This window comes from Eubalaena glacialis, chromosome 18 (genome assembly GCF_028564815.1).
Source record: "Eubalaena glacialis isolate mEubGla1 chromosome 18, mEubGla1.1.hap2.+ XY, whole genome shotgun sequence".
Classification (NCBI taxonomy): Eukaryota; Metazoa; Chordata; class Mammalia; order Artiodactyla; family Balaenidae; genus Eubalaena; species Eubalaena glacialis.
The window spans coordinates 14204993-14229848 of NC_083733.1; the positions used below are offsets into that span (position 1 = coordinate 14204993).

The following is a 24856-nucleotide window of genomic DNA, read 5'->3' on the forward strand; positions in this document are numbered from 1 at the left end:
GCGCCGCCACGGGGCTCCAAGAGACCTTGTTCACACTGATCTTTCCTAGATTTAGGAAGAGCCGGGGCATTAAGGGATCTGAGTCTAGGAGTCTTACCTGACCCTCACTTTGCAGCTTCTTTCATACAGAGGAAATGGAATCCACTAAACAGTATCCTTTACTACACAGCCACAATGCACCCAGGGTCAATACAGAGCACAAGCCTTTAAAGTACTGACTGCTTTTGTTTCCCTTTTAAAATGGGGTATGTATCTGCATCTGATAATACGTGATTATTATAAAAATATTAAAGGGAAAGTAGTAATTTTATCATAATTCCACCACCCAAAGATAACTATTGTTAGCATTTTGGTGCCAATCCTTACACATTTAATCATATTTAAGAATTGTTAATGTAAATGAGAGCATATGCTATAAGTTATTTTTAGCCTGCTTTTTTTCACTTAACAATACATCTGGAACATTTTTACGTATCATCACCTAAAGATGTAGTAAATATTTTTAACCAGTCCTTCTTATTGGATATTTAAGTGGCTTCCAAATTTTCATTACAACAAATTACAATGTAATTAATATCCTTTAATACATTTATGATCAATTTTCCTATGTTTTCTTTAAGCACTTTGAAGATACCATTCTATTATTTCTTGTCTTCCACCATTTCTGTTGAGAACTCAGTTTACAGTCTTATTGCTCATTTGAGATAATATGTCTTTTCCTCTGACTGCGTTAAGATTTTCCTTTTGTCTTTGTTTTTCAGCAGTTTTACTATAATGTTCCCAAGTGTGGTTTGCATTTATCCTTCTTGGGGTTTATTGCACTTTTTGAATCTGTGGATAAATGTATTTCACCCAATTTGGAAAATTTTTTTCGTCATTATCTCTTCAAATATTGCTTATGCTCGATTTTCCCATTTCTTTATATATATATATATATGTGTATATATATATATATGTGTGTATATATATACACACACACACGTATATATGAGCTTTTTACCACATTCCACTCAGTTCTTATGTTCTTTTCTGCATTTTGTCCCTATATGCTTTAGTGTAGCTATTTTCTTTGATTTATCTAATTTCCAGTTTACAAAATCTACCTCTAGGTATACCTAACAGGCTATTAAATTCATCTACTGAGTTCTTAATTTGTCATCATAACTTTTCCATGCTAGACTTCCTATTGGATTTTTTTGTAGTTTCCAGGTCTCTGCTCAATATTATCTTTAGTAAGAACATTAAAAAAAATCTGTGTCTAGAAATTCTATTACCTGGCTCTCTATGGGTTTGCTCCTATTGTTTATCTTGGTGTTCTATCAGACTGTGTTACCTCCTCATATACTTGGTTATTTCTGATTGAGTGCTGATCAGTGTATGTAAAAAACTGTAGACTTAATTTGAAACACTAAGATGTTATCTTCTTCCAGGTTCTGGCTGGTGACTAGGGGATATTAGCGATCCCAGATAACCTAATCTAACCATTGGCAGTAAGATTCTGTGACAGAATTAAGCCCTGCAGCAAATCATTGGAGTGACTATTTTCTCAATTCTCCCAAGAAGGGTGTGTAGCTAGTACTATCCTACATATAGAAGAGAAGTTAATTCCTCATATATAAGAGATACCTTAGAACATTAGGGATTAAATACTCTTGGAACCCCAGTGGAGAACTGTCTTAATCAAATCTATGCTTGAAAAATGATCCAAAGCTGAGCTCTAGTTCTTATAAGGACTTATTTCTAGTCCCCACTTTACTGGGTCCCACCCTCAAGCATGGGGGATTTCTAGGGCCCTTTCTCCTTGGGCATCCCATTAACTCCTATGTTTTCTTCCCTAACTCTGCTTAATTTTTCAGTCTCTGCAGTATCTCCCAAAAAGTCAGTGTCACTAAGGATAAAGAGGCCCCCCAAATCTGATTGTTTTGGTCTCTTTCTTCTCCTGGATCTTGGCCCCCAAATCCTTCACTGTCCTGGCAGCTCTCTTTTGCTTTCTAACAAGTTTGAAAAATATATTTTGACTCGTTCTTTTATTCTTTTAGTTGCTCTGAGAGAGTGTGTGTGTGTGTATGTGAGAGAGAGAGAAAAAGAGAGAGAGAGAAAGGGAGTTAAATTACCCAGCCCACCACTATAGGAAGTAGAATGCCAGAACAAAAGGATACACATTTGACAGTTTGACAGCTATGGCCATATTGTCTTCTAGAATGGCTGTACTAATTTACACAAAAACATCAACAGTTTTAATGGTTTCTGTCTTTCCATGTTCTCCCTCAAAAATCAACACTCGAAAATATTTGATAATTTAATAGGTTTTCCTTAAATTTGCACCACTGAAATTTCAAGTTATTTAGGGAAAAATTACGTATTTGCTCTGTGTGTAACATTTTGAACATTCAAAATTATTTTGATGCTCTGTTAGATGCAATTTTCAGTATTAGAGCAAATACACTTTGAACAACCAAGTGATATTATTGGTTGTTATTAATAATATTAATTTATTATCATCATAATAATGCCTTGTGACATTTTATGTTCCACTGTCTTCTATTGCTATTTAGCGTCTGTATCTTTAATGCTTCCTCTCCATGACTGTCCTTTTAAAGACAAGAATACTTGTCTCTGGGTCCCCTCTAGTGCTTGGCAACACAATGGTCATTAGGCAAGTATTGCTTTGATTATAAGAAACAAGAGCAATCTTAGCAATATTTGGAACAGCTCATTTATTCAAAGGGTTCTCCCAATCCATGTGATCCCTGGAAAAGAAGTTCCTCTAAAGTTCCTCTAAAGATCAGTGTTGGTTTGACAACACTCTAGAGCATCAGTAAAATTCTCAGAGAGCCCAAACCTTATCACCCTACTCCATTATTTTAGAGTTTTAATCTTCAAACCTGTTTTGAAGGCAATGATTTGTACTCCTTGGTCAAGAGAAAAGTATTTTGACAGAGATCCAACTTTCAGAACGGCAAAGAAAGAGAACTGCAAATACATTGTGGAATAAACTGCAAGACTATTTATAACTGTCAGGCTTAAAGCTTTCCCAATCTGTTATCTTGACTGCCTTCCTTAATAAAAAAAAAAAAAAGAGAGAAAAGGAGATGTGTTGTACAAAAGCAGTGAGCCAATGTTTCTTTGGGAATTATTAATTACTTCAAAGGAGACTTTCTTATTTGTAGCTAGCCATTTCCCTAACCCAGGACAGAATAGGAGTAAAGTAATACCCAGGCTTGCGTTTGTAAGAGCTAGTCTAAATTTTAGTGTTACATTACAAGTGTTATGTTTCCACAAGATTTTTGAAGCAGGGATTTTGGCAAAAGGCAGCAAGATGGACAAGCTTGAAAGAACTATTAAGCTCTAAGGTCAGATTCCTTATTAGAAGAGCAAAATATTAAAATGTTTTTAAAATAGGGAAGCTTCTCATCTATGATTACAGTGTCCTGGTTTCACACATGAGAAGCAGGGAGATGTACTATAGAACCCCTTTCACAGCCCTAAAATCTGTGAATGCAATAGATTATATTGCATTAAATACCAGAAAATGTAACCATGGGCTTTCAAAAACTTGCCATCTAAGATATATATATTAGATGTTCAATATGATAACTTGAGCTCCATTCCTGTGCAGTAAGACAAGAAAAAGGGGGAGGGGGAATGTATAAATAGGAAGAACAAATGGTCATAATTCACAGATTTTATGACTACCTACCTGAAAAATCCTAAAGAACCTATAAATACTTTTTAAAATTAAAAAGATAAAGAATGATGGTTACCAAATCAAATACAAAAGTCAACTGCATTTCTATACACAGCAAGAGTCAAAAAATTAATTTTCAAGATACTAATTTTACAATAGCAACAAAAATATAAAGTACCTAGAAATAAATCTAACAAAATATACTTAAGACTTTCAAGGAACAAATTGTAAAACTTTACTGAAAGATACTAAGAAAGATCTAAATAAATGGAGAACTAGGTTATGTTCTTGAAATGGGAGACTCAATATTATAAAATTGTCAATTTTCCTCCAACTGATCTATATAATTTTAATGCTCTACTAAACAAAATGCCAGCAGGTAAAATTTGGAGGAATTTGATGGTTCATTATAAAATTTAAGTGTAAAATCAAAGGGCCAGTAACAACCAAGACGTTATTAAAGAAAATAAATTGAGGGGACTTGCCCTTTCATATATTAAAGTCAGTTGTAAATCTACTGTAATTAAGATAGTGTGGTATTGGGGCAGAAAGTGAAAAATGACTAAGGAAACAGAATACAGAACTCAGAATAAATGCACACATATGCAAATTTGACTTATGACAGAGCAGGTGTTGAAAATCAGTACGGAAAGGTGGACCACACAGTATAAAGAGCTAAAACAACTGGGCACCCACATAGGATCTGTGGTAGGCTGAATAATGGCCCCCAAAGATATCCACGTCCTAATTCCTGTAACCTATAAGTATTATTTCATATGGCAAAAAAGGTGAATATTATATGACAAAAGATGTGATTAAGTTAAGAATTTTTAGTTGGGGATATTATGCTGGATTATCTTGATTACCGTAGCTTAGAAGTTGTCTTGAAATCAGGTCATAGTAGTCTTCCAATTTTATTCTTCTATTCCAAAGTTGTTTGGGTTATTCTAAATTCTTTGCATTTCCACATGAATTTTAGAATGAGCTTGTCAATTTCTACCAAGAAAAAGCTGTTTGGATTTTTATTTGAATTGCACTGAATCTATAGATGAATTTTGGGGGAAAATGACATCTTAATATTTAATTTACCCACCTATTAACAAGGTACAGTTCTCCATTTATTTAGGTTTTTAGTTTCTCTCAGCAGTGTTTTATAGTTTTCAGTGTACAGGTCTTCCACATCTTTTGTCAAATTTATCTCTAAGTAGTTCATATTTCTTAATGCTATTGTATTATAAGTAATATTGCTTTTTAAAAATTCAATTTCCATTGTTCATTGTCTAGAAACACAATTGATTTCTCTCTATATAAATCTTGTATCCTGCAACCTTGTTACACACTTAATTTTCAGTCCTTGTTAAAATATTCTTTAGCACTATCTCCACAGATTTTAATTCAAAAATCATAGATGAAACCCAAGAACCTACATTTTTAATGAGCAGCCAGAGTGACTCTATGCAGATTCTCTAAGGATATTACCTCAAGAAACATATGAACACTGTTAACTACATTAACTTCTGACAACAGGGCAGGGTAAGCTGACTCAGCACATCCTTCCACTTCAAATACAAAAAAAATCATTAAAATTATGACAAACATATAGCTTTAATACTTATCCAAGCCCAAAAGAAAGAAAGGAAAACACCAGGTGCTAGAAATAAAAAGGGAACTCAGAGATTTTTAAAGTACATAGAGCCTTATGGTCTAATGGCTTCAGTTTAAACACCCTCACAGAAATAGGGCATATGGCTTTGTTCCTATCTGGGAATGAGGAACTGAACTTAGATCCCTGCATAAATCTAGGACCTTGGAAAGGATGCCTCTTTCCAAAAAGGAAACTAGAAAAATTCTACCTATTGGTCTAAGGGAACAGTGATGAAGCTTGTCCTCTACCTTGCAATCTGAATAGGGGAAAAAGGCCCCCATGAGAAATCAAAGTCCCATGTATAGATATGGGATCCAAATTTATATTATATTATAGGTGAAAGAATCAGAAGCTGTGAAAATAAAAGTTGTAAAGTCTTGAAGAAATAAAAAATTGTTCTGAAGGAACACCTCCATGATCCAGTACCCATACTGTCTTAGTCTGTTTGGGTTGCTGTAATAAAATACCACAGACTGGGTGGCTTAAACAACAAACATTTATTTCTCACAGTTCTGGAGGCCGGGAAGTCCAAGATCAAGGTGCTGGCAGATTCAGTGTCTGGTGAGAGCCCTCTTCCTGCTTCACAGATGCTGTCTTCTCACTCACATGGAAGAACGGGCAATGGAGCTTTCCGGTGTCTCTTTTATAAAGGGCACTAGCCACATTCATGAAGGCTCTGCCCTCTACCTAATCACCTCCAAAGTTCCCACCTCCAAATACCATCACATTGAGTATTATGTTTCAAAATATGAATTTTGGGGCAAGGGGGCAGGGACACAAACATTCATTCCATAGCACATGCTAAAGATGAGCTAACAACACAAACATTTCAAGTCATCTGAAGAATCAATTCAACATGAGGAAAATCAGTGGTTACCAAAAACATGCAAATTAGTACCCCAAGAGTTTGAGATAATAGAAAAGTCTTAACTAAACTCTAACATAGCATTCTCAAAATCTTTAAAGAGGTAAATGAAGAAAGAGAAACCATTTGAAGGAGACAAAAATGAAAGTATTAAAACCAAATAGAACTTCTAAAACTGAAAAATCAAGTTGATGAAATAAAAACTGAATAGATAAATACACCAGAGTAGAAATAGCTGAAGAAAGAATTAGTCAACTAGAAGAAAGATCTTGGAAAAAAAAACCCAGAATGTATCATACAGAGACGAAGAGATCAAAAATATAAAGGAGAAGTTAAAAGACTCTGCAATTCCATGGGAAAGACATATATCTAAAAGAATTTACAGAAGGAGAAAATTGAGATAATGAGATGAAAACAACACTGAAGAGATAATTGCTGAGAATTTTCCAGAATTGATGAAAGGTTCTTAAATTAAAGAAGCATATCAAGTACCAAGTAGGATAAAGGCAAATCCATCTCAGTGAAACTGTAGAACACCAAAGCATAAAGTAATTCTTAATATCAATCTGATAGAAAGACAGATAACCTAAAGAAATTAAAATTAGACTGCAGTAGATTTCTCATCTCAACAATTCAGTCCATTGTTCACGCTATGAGGAAGCAAGCAGCCACGTGGAGAGGCCACTGATAGGTTCCAGCAAACAGAACCTGGTGAGGTCCCTGCCAACAGCCAGGATCAACTGCCAGATATATAGGTGGATGAGCTAAAAAATGAAATCAGCTTCTACCTTCAAGCGTGTCCAGCTGTCTTCATGTGGAGCAAAGAGAGCTGTCCTTGCTGAATCCTGAATCACAGATCTGTGTGCAAAATAAGTGATTGCTAGTTGTTTGAAGCCACTAAATTTAGGATGGTTTGTTATGCATCAAAAGATAAATAGAACAAAGTGACTTAAACAAATTAGGGTTTTTATTTTGCTCACATAGGACACTGGGAAATAAGGATTTGGGGGAGGGTAGGATTTAGGGGATTAGGACATGCTGCTGCTGCTGCTGCTGCTGATGGTATGGTTGAAAAGAAAAATAAATATTGATTTGATGGCTACTTTCTCTTCATGTTCATAAACCATACATACAACTGTATTTACTATAGGTTTTAATGTTTTAATATATGGTGGAGCTAGTCCTCCCACATTATTCTTGTTGAATTTTCTAGGCAACCCTACTTCATTTATTTCTTCCATAAGAATTTTAGAATCAACCAATTAAAAAAAACAACCTTACTGATATTACCATTGGGATCACATTGCATTTACAGGGAGAATTGACCTATTTATAATGTTGATTTTCCTGACCAAAAACATGGGCGTTTCTACTTGTTCAAGTTTTCCTAAATTTGGGTATGTATAAAAGACACTGGTATATTATTCCCTATATTTTTCTTTATGTTTGAAATATTTGATAACTGAAAATGTAATTTAAAGTAAATGTAATCTAAAGTAGTTGATCAAGAAAATAATTTCTCATTCATAGGACTAAGATACTTTATATTATTATCAGGTTGCAATCTGATGAGTTTTGAGAAAGACAGCTTACAAATATGTAGAGTATTACTCACTTATTACTCTGAAAATCCAAAAATGTTTTTAATGATTGGGGTGATTTAGCTTTTCCTTTCCTAAATCTCCATTCTTTAGTTTAATTAGGATTAAACTCAAAAGCCTCAAACTGTGCTAAAAACTCAGATGTTTCTCTTATGATGCACAGAATGAAAATGGACAATAAGGTTCATCTTAATTGGGTCGTTAAAGGAAGTGGGTATGTCTGGAGTCATTTCCAACATGCTGCTTTTCTGCATTTGACTCTGAAGCACCCATTAACGAGGTTATCTAGCAATATATTTCACAATTAAAATCAGAAAGTGTTACTTCCTTTGAAGTTCCCATATGGTGATCCAAACCAAGTATGTGTAGTTTCCCTTTGAGTTTTTTTTTTTTAAAGGCAATCTTCATGATTAAATTAGGTATTTACACATTCCATTGGAAAGTCAAGATACATGAAAGATCAGTTTTGAGACCTAGATCAAACTATCAGCAAGTCTTTATAAATATCTAACATACAGGTTTAACTACTTCTAAGAAAATATGAAAATTTTAAATGAAGAAAAAAAATTCAGTTTCAGATTAACTGAAAAGATTTTAATGATGTTGTATTTGCCATATTCATGTCTGAGCAGATCACTCCCCTGCTTAGAGCCCTTCAGTGATTCCTTACTCACTCTGGATGAAGTCCGAGGTTCTTAGTCGGGCAGTCAACGGCAGCCCTCCAAGAACTGGTTCCCACCTACTACACCAGCCTCCAGCTTCATTTCCGCCTGTCCCCTCCCAAGTTTCTCTGTCTCTCTCTGTTTCACACCCCAGGAACTCGCAGTTCTTTGTCATTTCATGCTCATGGTATATTTTTACATAGTGTTTCTCTATGTGTTTTCACAAGTGTTTCCCTGCTTCTCGTGCCCAGCCCCTCCTTTTTTTCACTTGACTAACATATATGTCAAGACTGAGCTGTGTGTCCTGTGTTCTTTTCAACTATTATCATTCATTCACTGTATGGCATTACATAACTGTTGATTTATGTGTCAGTTTCCCCCCACTCAATTCCATGCCTTTCTGAGGGCAGGAACTGTGTTTCCATGCATCTCTGTACTCATGGTGCCTAGATATAAAAGCTTTCAAAAGAAGAAAAGGTTGCAGTTGGAGATGTGGGTTAAATTTCATGCATCCCGAGCGGCCTCCCCAAAACCAATGACACTGGCCTTCCCTGCTACTTCCTGTCTCTGAACATACATTCACACAATGGAACACTGTACAACAATGAAAATGAAATGCAACTAGAGCTACAAGCAACAATGTGGATGAGACATGCATATTGATTCCAATTATGTACATTCCAAAGGCAGGCAGTACTAAATTGTAATGTTTAGTTATACACACATGGGAGTATAAACTATAAATGAAAGTAAGGAAATAATAATCATGAAGGACAGAATGGTGATTATCTCAGGGAGAGGTTGGGGTGAAAGGAGTGTGATTGGGAAGGAATACACAGGGGGGTTTACTGAGGCTGGAAATATTCTATTATTGATCTTGGTGGCAATTACATAATGTCTGCCTATAATTATTTGTTATACTGTACGTGTGTGTGTATTAGTTCCCTATTGCTGCTGGAACAAATTACCACAAACGTAGTGGCTTAACATACAAACTTACTACCTTAAAAGTTCTAGAGGTCCAAATCCAAAATGGGTCTCACTGGGCTAAAATCAAGGTGTTGGCAGGGCTGCGTTCCTTTCTGGATGGACTAGGAGAAAATCCATTTTCTTGCCTTTTCCTTTCCTAGAGGCTGCTTGAATTCTTTGGCCGTCTATCTTCAAAGCCAGAAATGGCTGGTAGAGTCTTTCTCATAGGGCATCATTCCGACACTGAGACTGATCCTTCTGCCTCCCTCTTGAACATTTAAGGACTCTTGTGCTTATTATTGAGCCACCCAGGACATTTTCCCTATCTTAAGGTAAGCTCATTAGTAACCTAAATTCCATTTTCTGCCCTAATTCCCCTTTGCTATGCAATGTAACATATCCACAGTAACATATCCACAGATGCTGGGGACATGGACATCTTGGGGAGGCCATTACTCTGCCTACCACAGCACACGTTATGTACATTTCTGAATCTGTGTTCTATTTCTCAGTGACAAAAGGTGAGAAGTCAAATTGTGGTATGTAAATACAAAGAATTCCTATACAACCATGAAAAAGAATGGCCCCTTTTTATTTAGCGTTATGGAATAATTTCTAAGAAATATTTAAAAAGCAGTGTTAGAACTACTGTGTAAAGTATGCTGTCATTTATGTAAAAAGGTATGAGGAAAAGCATATCTATATGTATTTGCTTTTATATGCTCAAAGCATATAGGAAAACAAAAGCAAAGCAAAACAAAACGAGGGAAGGAGCTTTTCTATTTGCCTAAGAAGTATTTCTTAGTGGCCTAAAACCAGGAGGTTTTACCAACCTTTGAAGATAATAGTAAGGAATCAGCACCAGCCCTTGAAAAGACACATAGAATTGCACAGAATTTACAGGGAAGACAATATGGAATTACTATATAAACAAAACCCTTCCCTGGCAATCGTATCTTTTAATAAACCACTAACAAAATAAAGAAGAATGTCATGGAGATGGAAAATTACACCGTTCAGTTTACCCAGGATGTGAATTCTGTGGCAGAATTCAGAATTGCAAAGGAAACAATAGATAAATGCAATTAGTTATGTAATGTTTGGGAACCTCCTGGAGAGCAGCCAGCACCCTGGAATACGGCCAAGTACAACATCCCAGGGAAGCCATTGTTGGGAGGGAGGTCCCAGCACCTGTGATGTGGGGGCCACTGGACCATTTCCAGCCTATGTCTGAACACTGATATACCAACATTTCCTCCAGTTCCATTAAGAAGTCCGGGGTAGGGGCTTCCCTGGTGGCGCAGTGGTTAAGAATCCGCCTGCCAGTGCAGGGGACACAGGTTTGAGCCCTGGTCCAGGAAAATCCCACATGCCATGGAGCAACTAAGCCCATGCGCCACAACTACTGAGCCTGCGCTCTAGAGCCTGCGAGCCACAACTACTGAGCCCATGTACCACAACTACTGAAGCCCGCATGCCTAGAGCCCATGCTCTGCAACAAGAGAAGCCACTGCAATGAGAAGCCTGCTCACAGCAACGAAGAGTAGCCCCCGCTCACCTCAACTAGAGAAAGCCCGCGCACAGCAACGAAGACCCAACACAGCCAAAAATGAATATAAATAAAATAAATAAATTTATTAAAAAAAAAGAAGTCCGGGGTAGATGATACTGGTCTGAAGTGTGAAAACAGACCTGTCAATACAGAAACTCCTAGTCCATTCTTCATTCATTCTAGGGCCATCTTGAGAATCTAGCATCCCTGGGCAAGGGAGAGAGCAGATCAAACTAGGATTCATTCACTCATTCATTCATTTTTTTCATTTGCTCATTCATTTAATCAGTATTTATTGAATGGCTTTATCTTCCTAGTGCTAACAGCTTAAGACATAGAGTATGATTTCAACATATAAATTTTAAAAACAGGTAAAACTACACTATTTTGCTTAGGGATGAATACATAGGTGGTAAAATTATATATGAAAACAAGAAAATGACTATCATAAAAGTCAAGGTGATGGTTACATCCAGGGAAGGTGCAGGAAATATCATCAGGAAGGGATACACATCTGGGGTGGGTGGAGGGTGGCAGAGTCTTGGGTTAAGCAGCCCCCTGTAGACTGCCTGACCCCTTTACACAAAGAGAAAAGTAACTGCATAGATATGGACTGAAAACAGTCCACAGATATGGACTGAAAACAAGATATTGCAGAACAGTGGAATTTTTGCACTTGGGGATACTAATGACTGTGTACTCTTATTACTCTCCCCCCAAGTTTAAAATCACCACGGTCATATTCCTGGGAGACCTACACATTAAACAGCAGAAGTAAGTAGCACTAGCTACCCTGAAAATTAAACCCATTTTCTTATTCTTATATACAAACAGATAACCACAGACCAGAAGACATTGGAAGTAACCCTATGAATGCATACCTGCTACCCTGGATTTTTCTGACTAATAAATGTCAGTATTTCTCTGGGCATCCTTATTTAATAGCTTTAAATGGCATTTAATATTATTTATTATTCATGTTTAAGGATTAAAATCTTGTTGTTTGACAACAGATAATCAATCCTGTAGGTCTAACTTTGGAATGTTAAGATTTCCGGAAGAATAAAATGAAAAGAAAAAAAAAAGGAGGAAAGTATGTAAAAAAAAAATTTCCCAGAGCTGGAAGTGACACATGAGTAACCAGACTCAAATGGCCCATAGAAAGCTGAAGAAAATGAACTAGAAAAACTCACTCTTGGACACAGCTTCATGACATTTCAGACCCCAAGTACAAAAAAAGGAAAAAAACAAAAACAAAAACCCTAGAAAATATGAGAGAGAAATACCAGGCCACCTATAAAGGAAGGAGAATTGGGTGGCCTTCAAACTTCTGGATTTTTACAATAAAGTTGGCACTATGGCTTCGAAGTTCTGAGGAGAAATTATTTTGAACCTAGAATTCTACAGTCAGCTAAACTCTCAAGTTGGTATGGAGGCAGAATAAGACATTTTCTTGCATGCAAGGATCAAAGTTTCCCACCTAGATACCCTTTTTCTGAAGTTACTTGAGCAAAGTGAGAGTCAAAAGATATAATGGAACACACATGGAAATTAAAGAAAAATTCCTGGATAAAAACTGTGCAGGAGGTAACTGATCTAAATTAGAATAAAAAGCTGGTGGGCTCTGAGGAAATGTCTTCAAGGAGAAGAAGAGCATGAATTCTGAAATTAGATAGGAATAAAGAAATGAGGAATTAGAAACCACAGGGGGGAAAAATACCAAAAGCTGTACAAAAGAGTCAAGTCAATTATGAAGTAAGCTAAAACAAGGTATAGTTATGAAAAAGTGGTGGACAGTAAAGAAAGAGAATCTACAAGATACAGACCTTAAGGACATTCTTTGAGTGACTAAGGGCCAGAACACTCAACCAACAGAATATAAAATGTAATCTCAGAATACAGTTTGACCCTTCAGTGTATAAAATTTATGTAGACAAAATAGAAGACTTGAATGTGGTTATCAACCATGACAACACAAAGTAAAATAACTCACAGAAGAGGGAGAAATAGTGTTGAACTGCAGTGGGCAGGTTAGGGGTTCCAATATCTTTATACATCCAGAGATACTGTAGAGCTGATGGACCCAAAAATATAGTTTTAAGTATATAAATGAAAGTTATTTAAGGCTATAAATAAAACTCATAAAATAAAATAAATATAATAAAAATAACTGGGTTGCCAGGGGCTAAGGTGGGGGATAGAATTGCCTGTAAAGGGGCATGAGGAAATTTTATGGGGTGATGGAGATATTCTATACTTGCTTTTGGTGGTGGTTACATCACTGTTTAGGTTTGCCAAAGTTCACAGAACTGTACACCAAAAAAGGGTGAATTTCATTGCATGTAAATTATAAACCAATAAGCCCAGGAAGGGGTAGAGGAGACAGACGTGAACTAAATCTTCATCTTTCATATTGAGGACTCAAAAGTAGTATATAAAATTGATAAATCAACAAATAGCCATATAAGCATAGAATCAGCAAGGGAAATTACCACCACAAGAAACACCTAAAAGTACTTCTTGGAAGCAGTACTGGAGAAATAGACTGTTATTTAGCTTCATAATATTACCATATGAATGTTTTACTTATTTATTGGCATCAGCTTTTTAAAAAATTCTGAAACATTTTTAAAATACAGAAAAGTCTCCAGAGTAGTGCAAAGAACTTCTATACATCCTTTGCCCAATAATCCCCTTTGTAGCAAAGGATCCAATCCATGCTCACATGTTGCACCCAGATGTCATGTCTCCCATGTCTCCTTCAATCTGGAGCAGTTCTTCAGTCTTTTCTTCTTAAAGGTTTTGATATTTTTTGAAGATTACAAGCCGGTCATCTCATTTTGTCCTTCAGTTTGGGTTAGTCTGATGCTTCCTTGTTATTAGACCCAAGTTAGGTATTTTGGTCCTAATATCATTGAAGACATGCTGTGTTTTCTTTGCATCCTAGCGGGTGATACATGACATTGATTTGCTCTATTTGCTAGTATTAACTAAGATGACATCTACCAGGCCTCTTTAGTGTAAAGTTAATTTTCTCCTCTTTATGATTAATAAGTATTTTGAGGGAGGATATTTTGAGACTATGTTAAAGCCTGTTCCACACCTCGCTTTCACCTATTAGTTTTTAAGCCATTGGTGATTTTCACCAGAATTGGTTATTACTATGATTGCCAAATGGCAAATTTTATTGAGTAGATTCACAGATTCCTGTTTATTCAACTGATTATAATCTATTAGTGTCATTATTTATTTTGATTCTAGGCTTGTTCCAAATTTGGTCAGGGAGAGTCTCTTTGCTGGTTTCTGTGTCATTTTGACATATCTGTCTTTCTTTAAGCATTTCCTTATTTTCCAGCACAAAAGGATGTTCCAGGCTCATCTTGCTCTTTCTCTGCCTCAGTTCTAGAATCAATCAATTCTTCAAGGTTCCTTTTGAGTGGAGGGTGGGATTTAGAAACCGAGCTTTGGGTGCTAGCTGTGCTCATTGCTATTAGGGTCTCAAAGCTTCCATGACATCTCAATGAACATAGCTAGGAATTAAGCATATGTATGTACATACACATATACATATATTTACATTTATATTTATTTCTATATCCATGCATATCAGCAACCCTGAGTTCATAGTGATAACTCCAATTCCATTCCAATACCAAAGGGCTCATCTTAGGCTTCCTCCTTCCCATATTTGTATCTCCTCCCTCCGAGAGTGAAAAATACTGGCTCTTGTTATCCTCAATATATTTACTTTTTTGCTTAACTCCTCTATATGTATCCAACCTCCTGAAGCCATCAGGTTGCCACCCTACTAGTACACCCTCCTTGTGGCTCTGGCCACTGCCAGGCTGCCTTTCCATCTCACTTGGCATGCATTACTACGATAAAAACTTAAAAAGGAAAAAATTAAGTAGTCAAATACTATAAAAAGAACAAAATATAACATTGTGATATAACACTGTGAGAATCTGTGTCAAGTAATATTCTTACCGCTCTAAAAATCAAAGAGTAACCCAGACCCATGGTTTCCCATCCCCACCCATCACACCACAATTGTAATGTACTTCAAAGTTTGATCTGTACTAGAAAGAAGTGTGACATGCCTAGCTTGACTCCATCATTCCCCTACTGATATCATACACTGCACATAGCCCGAACATTCTCTCTCTCTCTCACACACACACACACACACTTTATCACTTTATGCTCTAGGCACTCGGTAACCTGAGTTTACCACACGGAAGAAGTCTTTACCTGAAATGTCACAGTAAACAGTCTGCTGGTAGAGTTTGGCTTCCCAAGGGTTAAAGTACACAGTGATTTCAGCTGATGAATTGGGCCAGACATCACCTTCCTAAAAACATGAAAGAATCATTAAAAAACAATATGATGAAAGGAAGGCACTGCTTTTAAATGCGGTTGTTGTAGCTCCAGGAAATTTGAAGGAAATATTTTGACAACAAATAAAAGAAAGCACAATTTTACCCAACAGATAGGAAATTTCTACTACTTGTTAAGAGGTGGTACAAGTTGGAAACAAGCTTCAAAGATCATTTCAGTGAGTTCATGAATATATAATTAGTTACTAAAGGAAACTAGGGTGTTTAGGGCATTTTTAAAATTTGTGGATTCAATTAACATTCATTGTATGCCACTGTGTGTCCAGCATTGGGCTTCAGAGATGAAGAAAGGTATGGTCTAAGATTGCATGGAGCTCACACCTCAGAGGGATGATAAAAATGTACACAAATATCTTGAAATATACGTGATAAGTGCTGCGCCTTATCTATATAAGGTCCAGAAAGGCCACAGGGAAAGAAGTATCTAACTCACTTGGAGAAACCATTCCTAACTTTTGAGTGACAGCATAAGGAAATCCTCTTATTCTGTGAAAACGGCAATGGCCCGAGGCAGAACAATGGCCAGATCAAACTCTGGTTCTGATCCAGTGTGATATTATTTCTCGTTTTAACTCAAACTACTCAAAAGTCACAATAAGAAAACCAAGTTTTGAAATTGTAATGCAACATACCACATATCAGAATCCCCTTGAGAGATCCTTTGAAAAATATTTTTGTACTAACCATGTAACTTCTCAGGGCTGTAAAAGGAGATGTTATAGCACCTGCCTCAAAGGGTTTCCTAAGGTCTGACGAGGGATCATGCAGGTCAAATGCTTTCTGACCCACATTCAGTACACAGTAAGAGCTCAGCAAATAACTGTTTGCTATGACTGATGTTATTCTTATGCCACTTGGAAAGACTAAGATGAAACTATCAGAAAAATTAGGGGGAAAATGTGTTTTTTTCCTATGGTTTTTGTAAATAAGGCCAAGAACATCAGTGATAAGCACATCCAAAAATGTATAAATGGTCCTACCAACTAAATAGAAAACTAAGGAAAGGCAACTTGATAAATAATTAGGATCCAGTTTCAGACAGTCCCACATGCACGTTCTATTTCCAGTTTGGCTGGAACTGAACATAGTGCTGGAGTAAAGAATCAAGCAGAGAGCAAAGTGGTTTAAAATGCAGACGTCAAACAAGATAGGGAAAACAGAAAACTAGAGCCAATGTAGGTTTGCTTATGAAGGTAACAGCCTGGTGAGTGTGCTTCTCAGGCAACGTTACACTGCTTCAGAAGCATGAAGGGCATGAAGGGCACAGAGCCTCCAAGAAGCAGCAGTGAGGGGGACTTCCCTGGTGGCCCAGTGGTTAAGACTCTGCACTCCCAATGCAGGGGGCCTGGGTTCGATCCCTGGTCAGCAAACTAGATCCCACATGCTGCAACGAAGATCCCGCACGTGGCAACAAAGATCCTGTGTGCCGCAACTAAGACCTGGCGCAGCCAAATACATAAATAAATATTAAAAAAAAAAAAAAAAAAAGAAGTAGCAGTGAGGGCTGTGGGTGTCATGTGGGTCCCAGGAGCTCTCACTTCCACATCAGCCCACTAGAATGAAGGCTCCATGAGGGTGGGTGCTGTTCTATCTCCAGCACCTAAACCAGAAGTGGCTCATAGTAAGTGTTCAACGTATTTATTGAATCATTTGCATCACTCAGTTTGCACACTGTGTAGTTATTGGCAAATGCCTATTCATCTTTGCAGTCTACTTCTGCCATTTTCTCCTCAACTGGGACCACAGAAGTCATACAATTTTAGAGCTGACATGGACTTTTGAGATCATGCAGGGTATAGGGAAGTCCTAAGCACTTTTGCTTATTTGAGCATTTCACCGTGGCGCTTTTCCAAACCTTGAAACGGGTATCTGTTTTATTCTGATAAACAGCGACTACCTGGGCCATTTTGATTTGTGGGGGTTTTTAGTGATATGGAGTGCTAGGAACACTCATGGCCAGAATGCACAGAGAGGCCAGGCAGAAAAAGTGGCTCATCCATTCACTGGTGTATCAGTGGGTAGTCCATCTCAGAATGTCTAAAGACCTGGCCTTACTCCTAACCCATAAGACAAATGTATTCCCCTGCTGGGTTTAGGCTCTGCTTTGTTTAGAAGTGTAGAATGGACACAGCTAACCTGTTCCTATCCAAACTGACCACTGGGGCCATCTTGGATCCCTAGAAAACCTCTGCTAGAAAAGTCTCACCAGAGTGGTAAGAAATGCCCCAAAAAGGATATGCTGGGAATCAGATAAGCTCGGTACATGTGTGCAAATTCAAGGGCCTTACGGTTTGAGCTGGGCCAGACCACTTTCAAACACAAGAAAATCCAGGGTCCATGTGCATACAAGAAGGCAACAAACTTAAGTTCTATCCCAGAAGCACTCTTGCACATCCCATCATCAAAGAAGTCTGATTATCATATCAGACTGGTGGGTTGGAAAACGGTGGGGCAGACATGCCACAGAGAAGCAACCAGAACCTCCAAGAGGAGGGAGCAGTGACATTTGGATGTGATCCAGGAGCAGACTGTCTGATATGGAGCCCCCTGGAGGCTGAGAAGCCCTTCCGCTCAGTGAGGGAAGACCAGCACAAAGGAATCTGAGTCCACGGGGTTCTTCAGACTGGGAGAATGGGACTGTGGGTGCCGTGCTTTCTTATCCTGGGCTGCAGCGGTTTTGTTGTGCCTAAGACGTCTGCTAGTAATTTACGGCTTTTACTGAGCCCCCGGAGATAATTCAAGGACAAATCCTATGCTAAAACCTCTCCTTGGCTTGTATCAGGTGATGTGCATTAAGAGGGCTGAGTGTATCTATAAAAACAGAAGTGTGGTCATTCAGTTTCCTCCCACAGAGGGATGTTTTCAATATTAGGTCATTTGAAGGAGTTAGGAACATGCAGAAGGACACTTTTATTTTTCAGTTGGGATTAAAATAAAAGTTAAAGAACTTCAATTTCTTTACAGCAAAAGCATTTTCTACCAAATCAGAGAGAGCAAACTCCAGTAACAGGCAATCAGCCTAACATGACCCCACTGCTACTTATATATCTTTGATACATTTCATATTACTTTTCCCACACTTCTGAAGTTAACTTCCATGTCATTTATGTCTCTGAAAAGAATTTTTCTTTCTTTATTGCTCAGTTCTAAAGTTTCTTTCTGAAAGCCAAAACATTCAGAATGTTCCCTACTGGCTCTGACATCAATATCCTTTCCTCCCAGTCCTGTGAAACCAGCCTCATCGTACAGAACCCCCTGCTGTTCTGCTTTCCTTCCATATATGACTCCTTTCCCATCACTGCCCATTTTCCTGCTCCAAATGAGAGATGAGTATGGAGAATATAATCTGTAAATGACCATTATCTTGTTTGTTGAAAATAATTGTCCAACTGGCCTTCAGTTTTACTGTAATTATCTTCCTTCTTGGTCTTAATGTTTTGTTTTTCCCTCAGACCCATGACTGCCTTTCACTTATTAATCAAGTGACCTGCTAGAAGGAATCAACTTTGAATTTTCATGTCTACAGTTAATTCCCACGTCTGCAGTTTTTGCCCCAATATTAAATATTTCTGGAAATGGAATTTCTGGAACAAGAACAACCAAGTGACTCGACAGGGACAGTTCTGAGACTTTCTGAAAGCTGTCTATGAACATGTCACCACTGGTTCATGATAGGTCATTAATACGATCATGAGAAAGGTGTCTATTAAATGATCTCCTTAAAAATTACATGTGTATATTATATTATATTATATATATATATATATATTATAGGTATAGGGTCTTAATTTATTTAATGAGCCATAAGGAACCTTGCTGTTTCTAAGACTTCCCTAGGCCTCCCTCCACCTCCACTCGTTCTCTAACCTGAGCACAAAGATCTGAGAGGATGAACAATAATAAAGGGAGGGTGAAGAATGGGAAAACCACACCGACAGAAGAGCCGTGACTTGTGAAGGATAGTTTGCTCTCAGCAGATCCCTGTCCTCCTTTCTCCTTTCCGGTGTCCTTTTCCAAGGAGTCAGCGCCCACATGTTTGCAATGTGACTCACGACTAATGATACAAGAAGTGGAAGGGGGTTGCAGTAAAAAGCTAGATCTTTCCTCTTTGGTAGCCATCTGGGCTCCCACCCAACCTGGTTCTGCTGAGCTCACATGCTATGCCGATTTGGGAAAAATAAACTAAATTTGAGCTGTGCTTTCAAAGTCTGAATTGCTGAACCACATGTTTTCCACAGGCTTAGGTGACGACAAAGCATGGTTTACTGTTACTTACATGGTAATAAAGAAATTATCAAGTTTCTCTCCCTTTTTAAGGCTTAGTTACATTAAGCTGAAGCTTCCCTAGGGATTCTGGATGAAGGAGCAGAAATGTCTTCCCTGCTCACTGATGTCAGTCGGCCAGTCATTTAGGGCCAGTTTGGGCAAAGATCTTTAAATTCTCAGACCCTTATTTCTGAGAAAATATCAAGTGTTCAACATTCAGAAAATTGCTGCATCTCAAAAGTGTGACCTGAGCCAGCAGTACCAGAGTTCAGAAACAAGGCTAGCACACCTGTGCTGTGATTTCTCAGAGGACTCCTAGATGCCCATGGAAACCGAAAGCTTAATTCTCTCTTTTTGCCCTGTAATATTCTTCTGCCTCTCAATTCTCGCAATTGTGTTTTTATCTCTGACTCTCTCTCACTCAGGGTACCCAAGAGACCTAAGCAGAGGAAATAACAGAATGAGACTGTCAAAATTCTGTACAGCCAAAGTCCATCTAGTAAAATAGAATATTGTATTTCTGAAGGTAGTCAATTCCACTTGTTTTTCTGGAAGGCACAAAACATGCCTAATAGACTAAATTTCACAATTCTTTTCCAAAGGGGGAAGAAAACTATATGGATGCAAGTGGCTTGAGAAATGATCAGTATTCTATAGAACTTACTACCTTCCCTAGGTCAGGAATAAATGGGAAATGTTAGGTTAATTACATTAATATTTCAAGACATTATCAAAAGAATGGACATGAGGAACTTGATAAAAATAGTAGTAATACAGGACATGCTTTAATGACTAGAACAACAATTATGGTTACTATTAGAATATCAATAAACTACCAAGTAAAAAAAATTCCTTTCAGCCCATTTTCTTGTATCTGCCCAGGAATGCCTTCTCCCTGGGTCTTTGCCCACTCCCTTCATCTTCAATGAACATGTCTTGGGGTCTCTCAAAAGACAAACTCCCACTTCTGCACTCTGTGACCACATCAGTACCAAAGATGCCCCAGCATAACTCCTCAAGGTTCTTCCAACAGACCCCATGGCAATGGTAGGCAATGAGCATGATGGGAAGAAAGTGAGCTGAGACAGTGGAATTAACCAGTGGCCAAGTGGTGGTAGAACAGAGTAAGAACTTGCAGTTCTAGAGTTTTGGATCAGACATTCTTACAGCATTGAGTCAAACTACTTCTCACATGATCACATAAATAAAATGTGATTTAAATTCAAACCCATCACCACTTCTTGACAATTTAAGGACAGTGACTGATCTCTTAATCTTGAATCTACTTGCTTTAAATTGAAAGAGCCTCTAAAATAGGAACAGTGTTCCCATACAACACTCAATACACAGAGAACACAATAAGGGCTAAACTAAACTTTGTTTTGGCTGACGCATTTAAAGAACCAGATATATAGACATAGGTCTGAGAATATAAGCATATCATTTCTTACTTCCTTTCAGACCCTAAGGTAACATGGGATTTTTTTGTTTTTTGTTTACTTTTTAAGTTTACCTCAGTTGAAGACAATATCCTTCCTGGTGGACACAGAGGCTGAAGGGCCCATCAGAAAGCAAGGTAGTCTCTAAACCCCTGCATCAACCTTCAATTTTATTTTTATTTTTTGAACAGGCCGTCAATTAGAGATTGACTGTTAGATCAGTAGGTGGCACTGCTTGGTTTTAATCATCTCTGCTTCTACTATGAACTCAGCTCGTATCAAGAAGCTAATTAAAAGGAATCACATCCTAATAAAAAAAACTAATCGCTGGTGCATAGCTCAACTGTCAGAAATTAAATAGTGGCCATTTGGCATAACTGATCTTCTATGTGAGCAAGATTCAGAAGATCCTTCAGTAGAAAATGGTGATGAACAAGGCATAATAGGGTAGAAAAACATGTAGGATAGGCTGGCGAGCTCTCAGCTGTCTGGTTCTCCTCTTGGCCATCCTTCTCTGTGAATTCACAGCCTATCCTCTCTTTGCAGGGCCTCTAAAGATGAGCACCTGGGGGCTGTCCTGGGCCCACTGCAAGTTACCTTCTTTGCTCTGCTCTTAGAATTTCCATCCGCTTTTCACACCTTCCATGAAGACCTCTAAAGGATACTCACCTCCAGTCCTGACTCCCATCCCACAAGTACTGCAATTCCAAAATTATTTGGACATCTAGTGTCATCTCAAATTCAACATGTTCAGAACCAAACTCATCATCATTAATTGATTTCCATTTGTTCGTTCGTTCCTTCCTTCCTTCATCCACCCATTAATTGGTACTGTGCTAGGCCTGGGATACAGATAAGGATAAGGCACTCCTTGATGTTAACTATCTCAGAGTCTGTTCTCAAACTGGAGAATCATAACCTACTAGTTAAAAAGGATCAATATGCCCAAATATCCTTATTTTGTGTAAAAGGCAACTGATGCCAAAGGAGATCAAATTGCTTGTTTAAGGTCACATTTGCCATTGGCAAAGCTAGGAGTTAAATCCAGGACTCCTAACTTGCTAATTCCTATCAAAGACATCATAATTCTCCCGGTCACTCTAGTTAAGATCTGAGAAGACATATGATTCCTCACCACGTCTCACCATCAATGGCCAGTCAGTCAAAAAGCACGTTAGGGTCTTTCTTTCGAGCATCTCTCACATCTGCCATTTCCTTTGCTTTCCGACCATCAACAGGCTGTTCCAGGTCAGTGTCACCCTCACACATTACCCTCCACTTGCCTGCAGAGATGTTCGGTTTCCCTGACCCTCCCTGCACTAGTGAATTTCCCCTGCCTGACCTGCATTACCCATCCCACCCTCTATCCATCCTCTTCCAATTTGATCCACAAGCTGATGCTATGATAATCTTTCTAAAATACCCTGAACACATCCTGTTCCTGATCCAAACCTTATAGTGAGTCTCAGACACCCTCAGCACCAGTTACCAAACTAGGATCCACACAACACTGACTCCGGTGGATACTGTGTGGGAAAGGGGGTCTCTCGTCCTGGGGAAATACTGTTTGCACTTTTCCCTTTGAGAGTCACCTTCTCTTGAACCAGTATTTACCAAACTTATTTGAGCACAAATTTTCCCTTTGCAAGGAACACACACTACCACCCCTCAGATCCAGTATTTACAGAAAACATACTGTGAGAGACAGTCGGCTATAGCGTAACGGGTTGCCAGGGCAGCCCAGATATGCCAACTCTCCTTCTCAATCTCATTTATTATATTCTCCTTGACCACCTGCTCCAGAAAAATCCATCATTTCATTGTTGTTTAATATGCTATGAACCCATTATTAAAAGTGTCCCTTTTCTTTGTTTTCAAAATTTCTCCAATTGGAAACATCCTTCTTCTTCTTTTCTATTTAATTAAATCTTACCCTTCCTCCAATATTCAGTTCAGATCTCATCTCATCTATAAACCCTTTCCCAACTCTATCATCCAAAAATACTACAGAATTGACCTGTATCATAAAACCAAAATCTCAATAGTGGAAAATACCCATAGTTCACATTTGAGTCAAGAAGCTAATGAAATTACAGAATTTTCCCATCAAATACCCTCAAAAGTAATTTACAAGGTAAGATTATATTACACTCACAAGAACTGTATTTCTATAAAACTATCAGGATCTTTAAGTAGGAAAAAAGGAAATCTAACATCAATAAATATATCAGTATAACTGACACTGAGTTCTGCTATTTTGACCAGAAAAACACTAAGGATGACACTAGGAAAAATTCATGCCTTCATTTTTCATTTTGCAAAAATGATCAAGAATCAGCTAATGAATACTATCATGAGAAGAAAACCTGAATACTGTACAGAAAAGACAAAATTATTACAGATGCCATAAACATCACTTACGTACTAAGCAAATATTATCCCCTTCCTGGGTTTTTTTTTCACATAATATAAGTGAAATTAATCTCATTTATTTAAAAAGGTATCATTTCTGTGTATCATTATTCTACAAAATATTTTTCTTCCTAATAGTGAAAAAATGCCTTGTGATAAGAATGCCCAATTCAGTTCCTATCTAGAATTCAAAAGCAATCATATTAAGTGCCACGTTTTAACACATATATCTGCAGTGAGAAGCTTTGGGTTTCGTGCATGAGGAGAAGAAAATCTGAGGTAAGCCCAGTCTTCCTACTTCTGAATTTGAAATATACAAGCCTTACCTGCAGGCTTCCCACCTCCTTCTGACCACCAATGTTTGCCATCCCAGAGTCACCCACTCCCAGAAGGCTATGAGAAAAGGACAGCAGTCATCAGCCTGGATTCTCCATACCAGCTAGGAAGAATCTTGGACTGCCTACACTCTGGACCTTACCAGCCATGTCTAAGATCGCCATGACTGATTGCTCCTCCCTGCCTCTGCCTCTGCCTCACTCAGCAACTTACTTGCTTGGACTTGTCATGCCTTCCTGATCTTTTCAGCATCTTTGGGCATGACCTACTTTTATAGGTGCATGTCCTGTCCTTCCAAGACTGTATGATCACCTTGATTTAACCTCTTTCTGGGCTAACTCATTATATCTGAAGATCCCTTTGCTCAGTTGAGCCCTGGATAGTCTTCTGACATGAGAGAAGATTCAGCCTCAACCCACATCTCCAACCTTGTTTTCCTACATGAACCCTTTACTTCAAGCAAACTGATCCACTAATGGAGCCTTGAATGAACCATGCCATGCACACCCCCAATTTTGTTTTCCAAAAGTTCCATCCTGCAAGACCCAATTCAAGGCTCTGCTCTCAAAAAGCCTACTCTAACTTCTTAGCCTATGATAATCACCTCAGCCTCTGAACTAGTGTCCTGACTGTCTGTCTTTACCTGTGATTCACACAGCAAGTCCCACTAAATATTAGTTGCAAAGGATATCTCCAAGGGGAAGGCTCCCTTTTAAGAGATTTATAATGCTCATTATCATATGAAAGACTTTTATAAGTCTAACAGCAAATAAACCTTTCAAGCAATACTGAACCCAGTGTTTCTCAAACTTATTTAGCCATGGACTCCCTTTTCTATGTTATATACTGTAATAATTTGGAAGTACAGACATAAGGAAAACTGGTATGTATAGGTCAATGGCATTTCTCACAAGTGACTTTTTATTCTAATGTGTCCTTGTGCCCATGTCTTCTCTCCAACAGGTTTGAATGGCAGCTCTAACTAGCTGTGGGTTTTCACAACTCCTATTGCTGTCTTTACCCT

The 24856-nt window shown here is 38.0% G+C and overlaps 1 protein-coding gene across 1 annotated transcript in view; it reads right to left on the reverse strand.

Moving 5' to 3' along the window:
- The window catches only part of HYDIN (HYDIN axonemal central pair apparatus protein), a 389934-nt gene that overhangs the window by 256096 nt on the left and 108982 nt on the right, over positions 1 to 24856 (reverse strand). The window contains exon 10 of the mRNA XM_061172597.1: positions 15234 to 15333. Within this exon, the coding sequence (XP_061028580.1) occupies positions 15234 to 15333 (100 nt within the window). The remainder of the gene's footprint in view (positions 1 to 15233; positions 15334 to 24856) is intronic.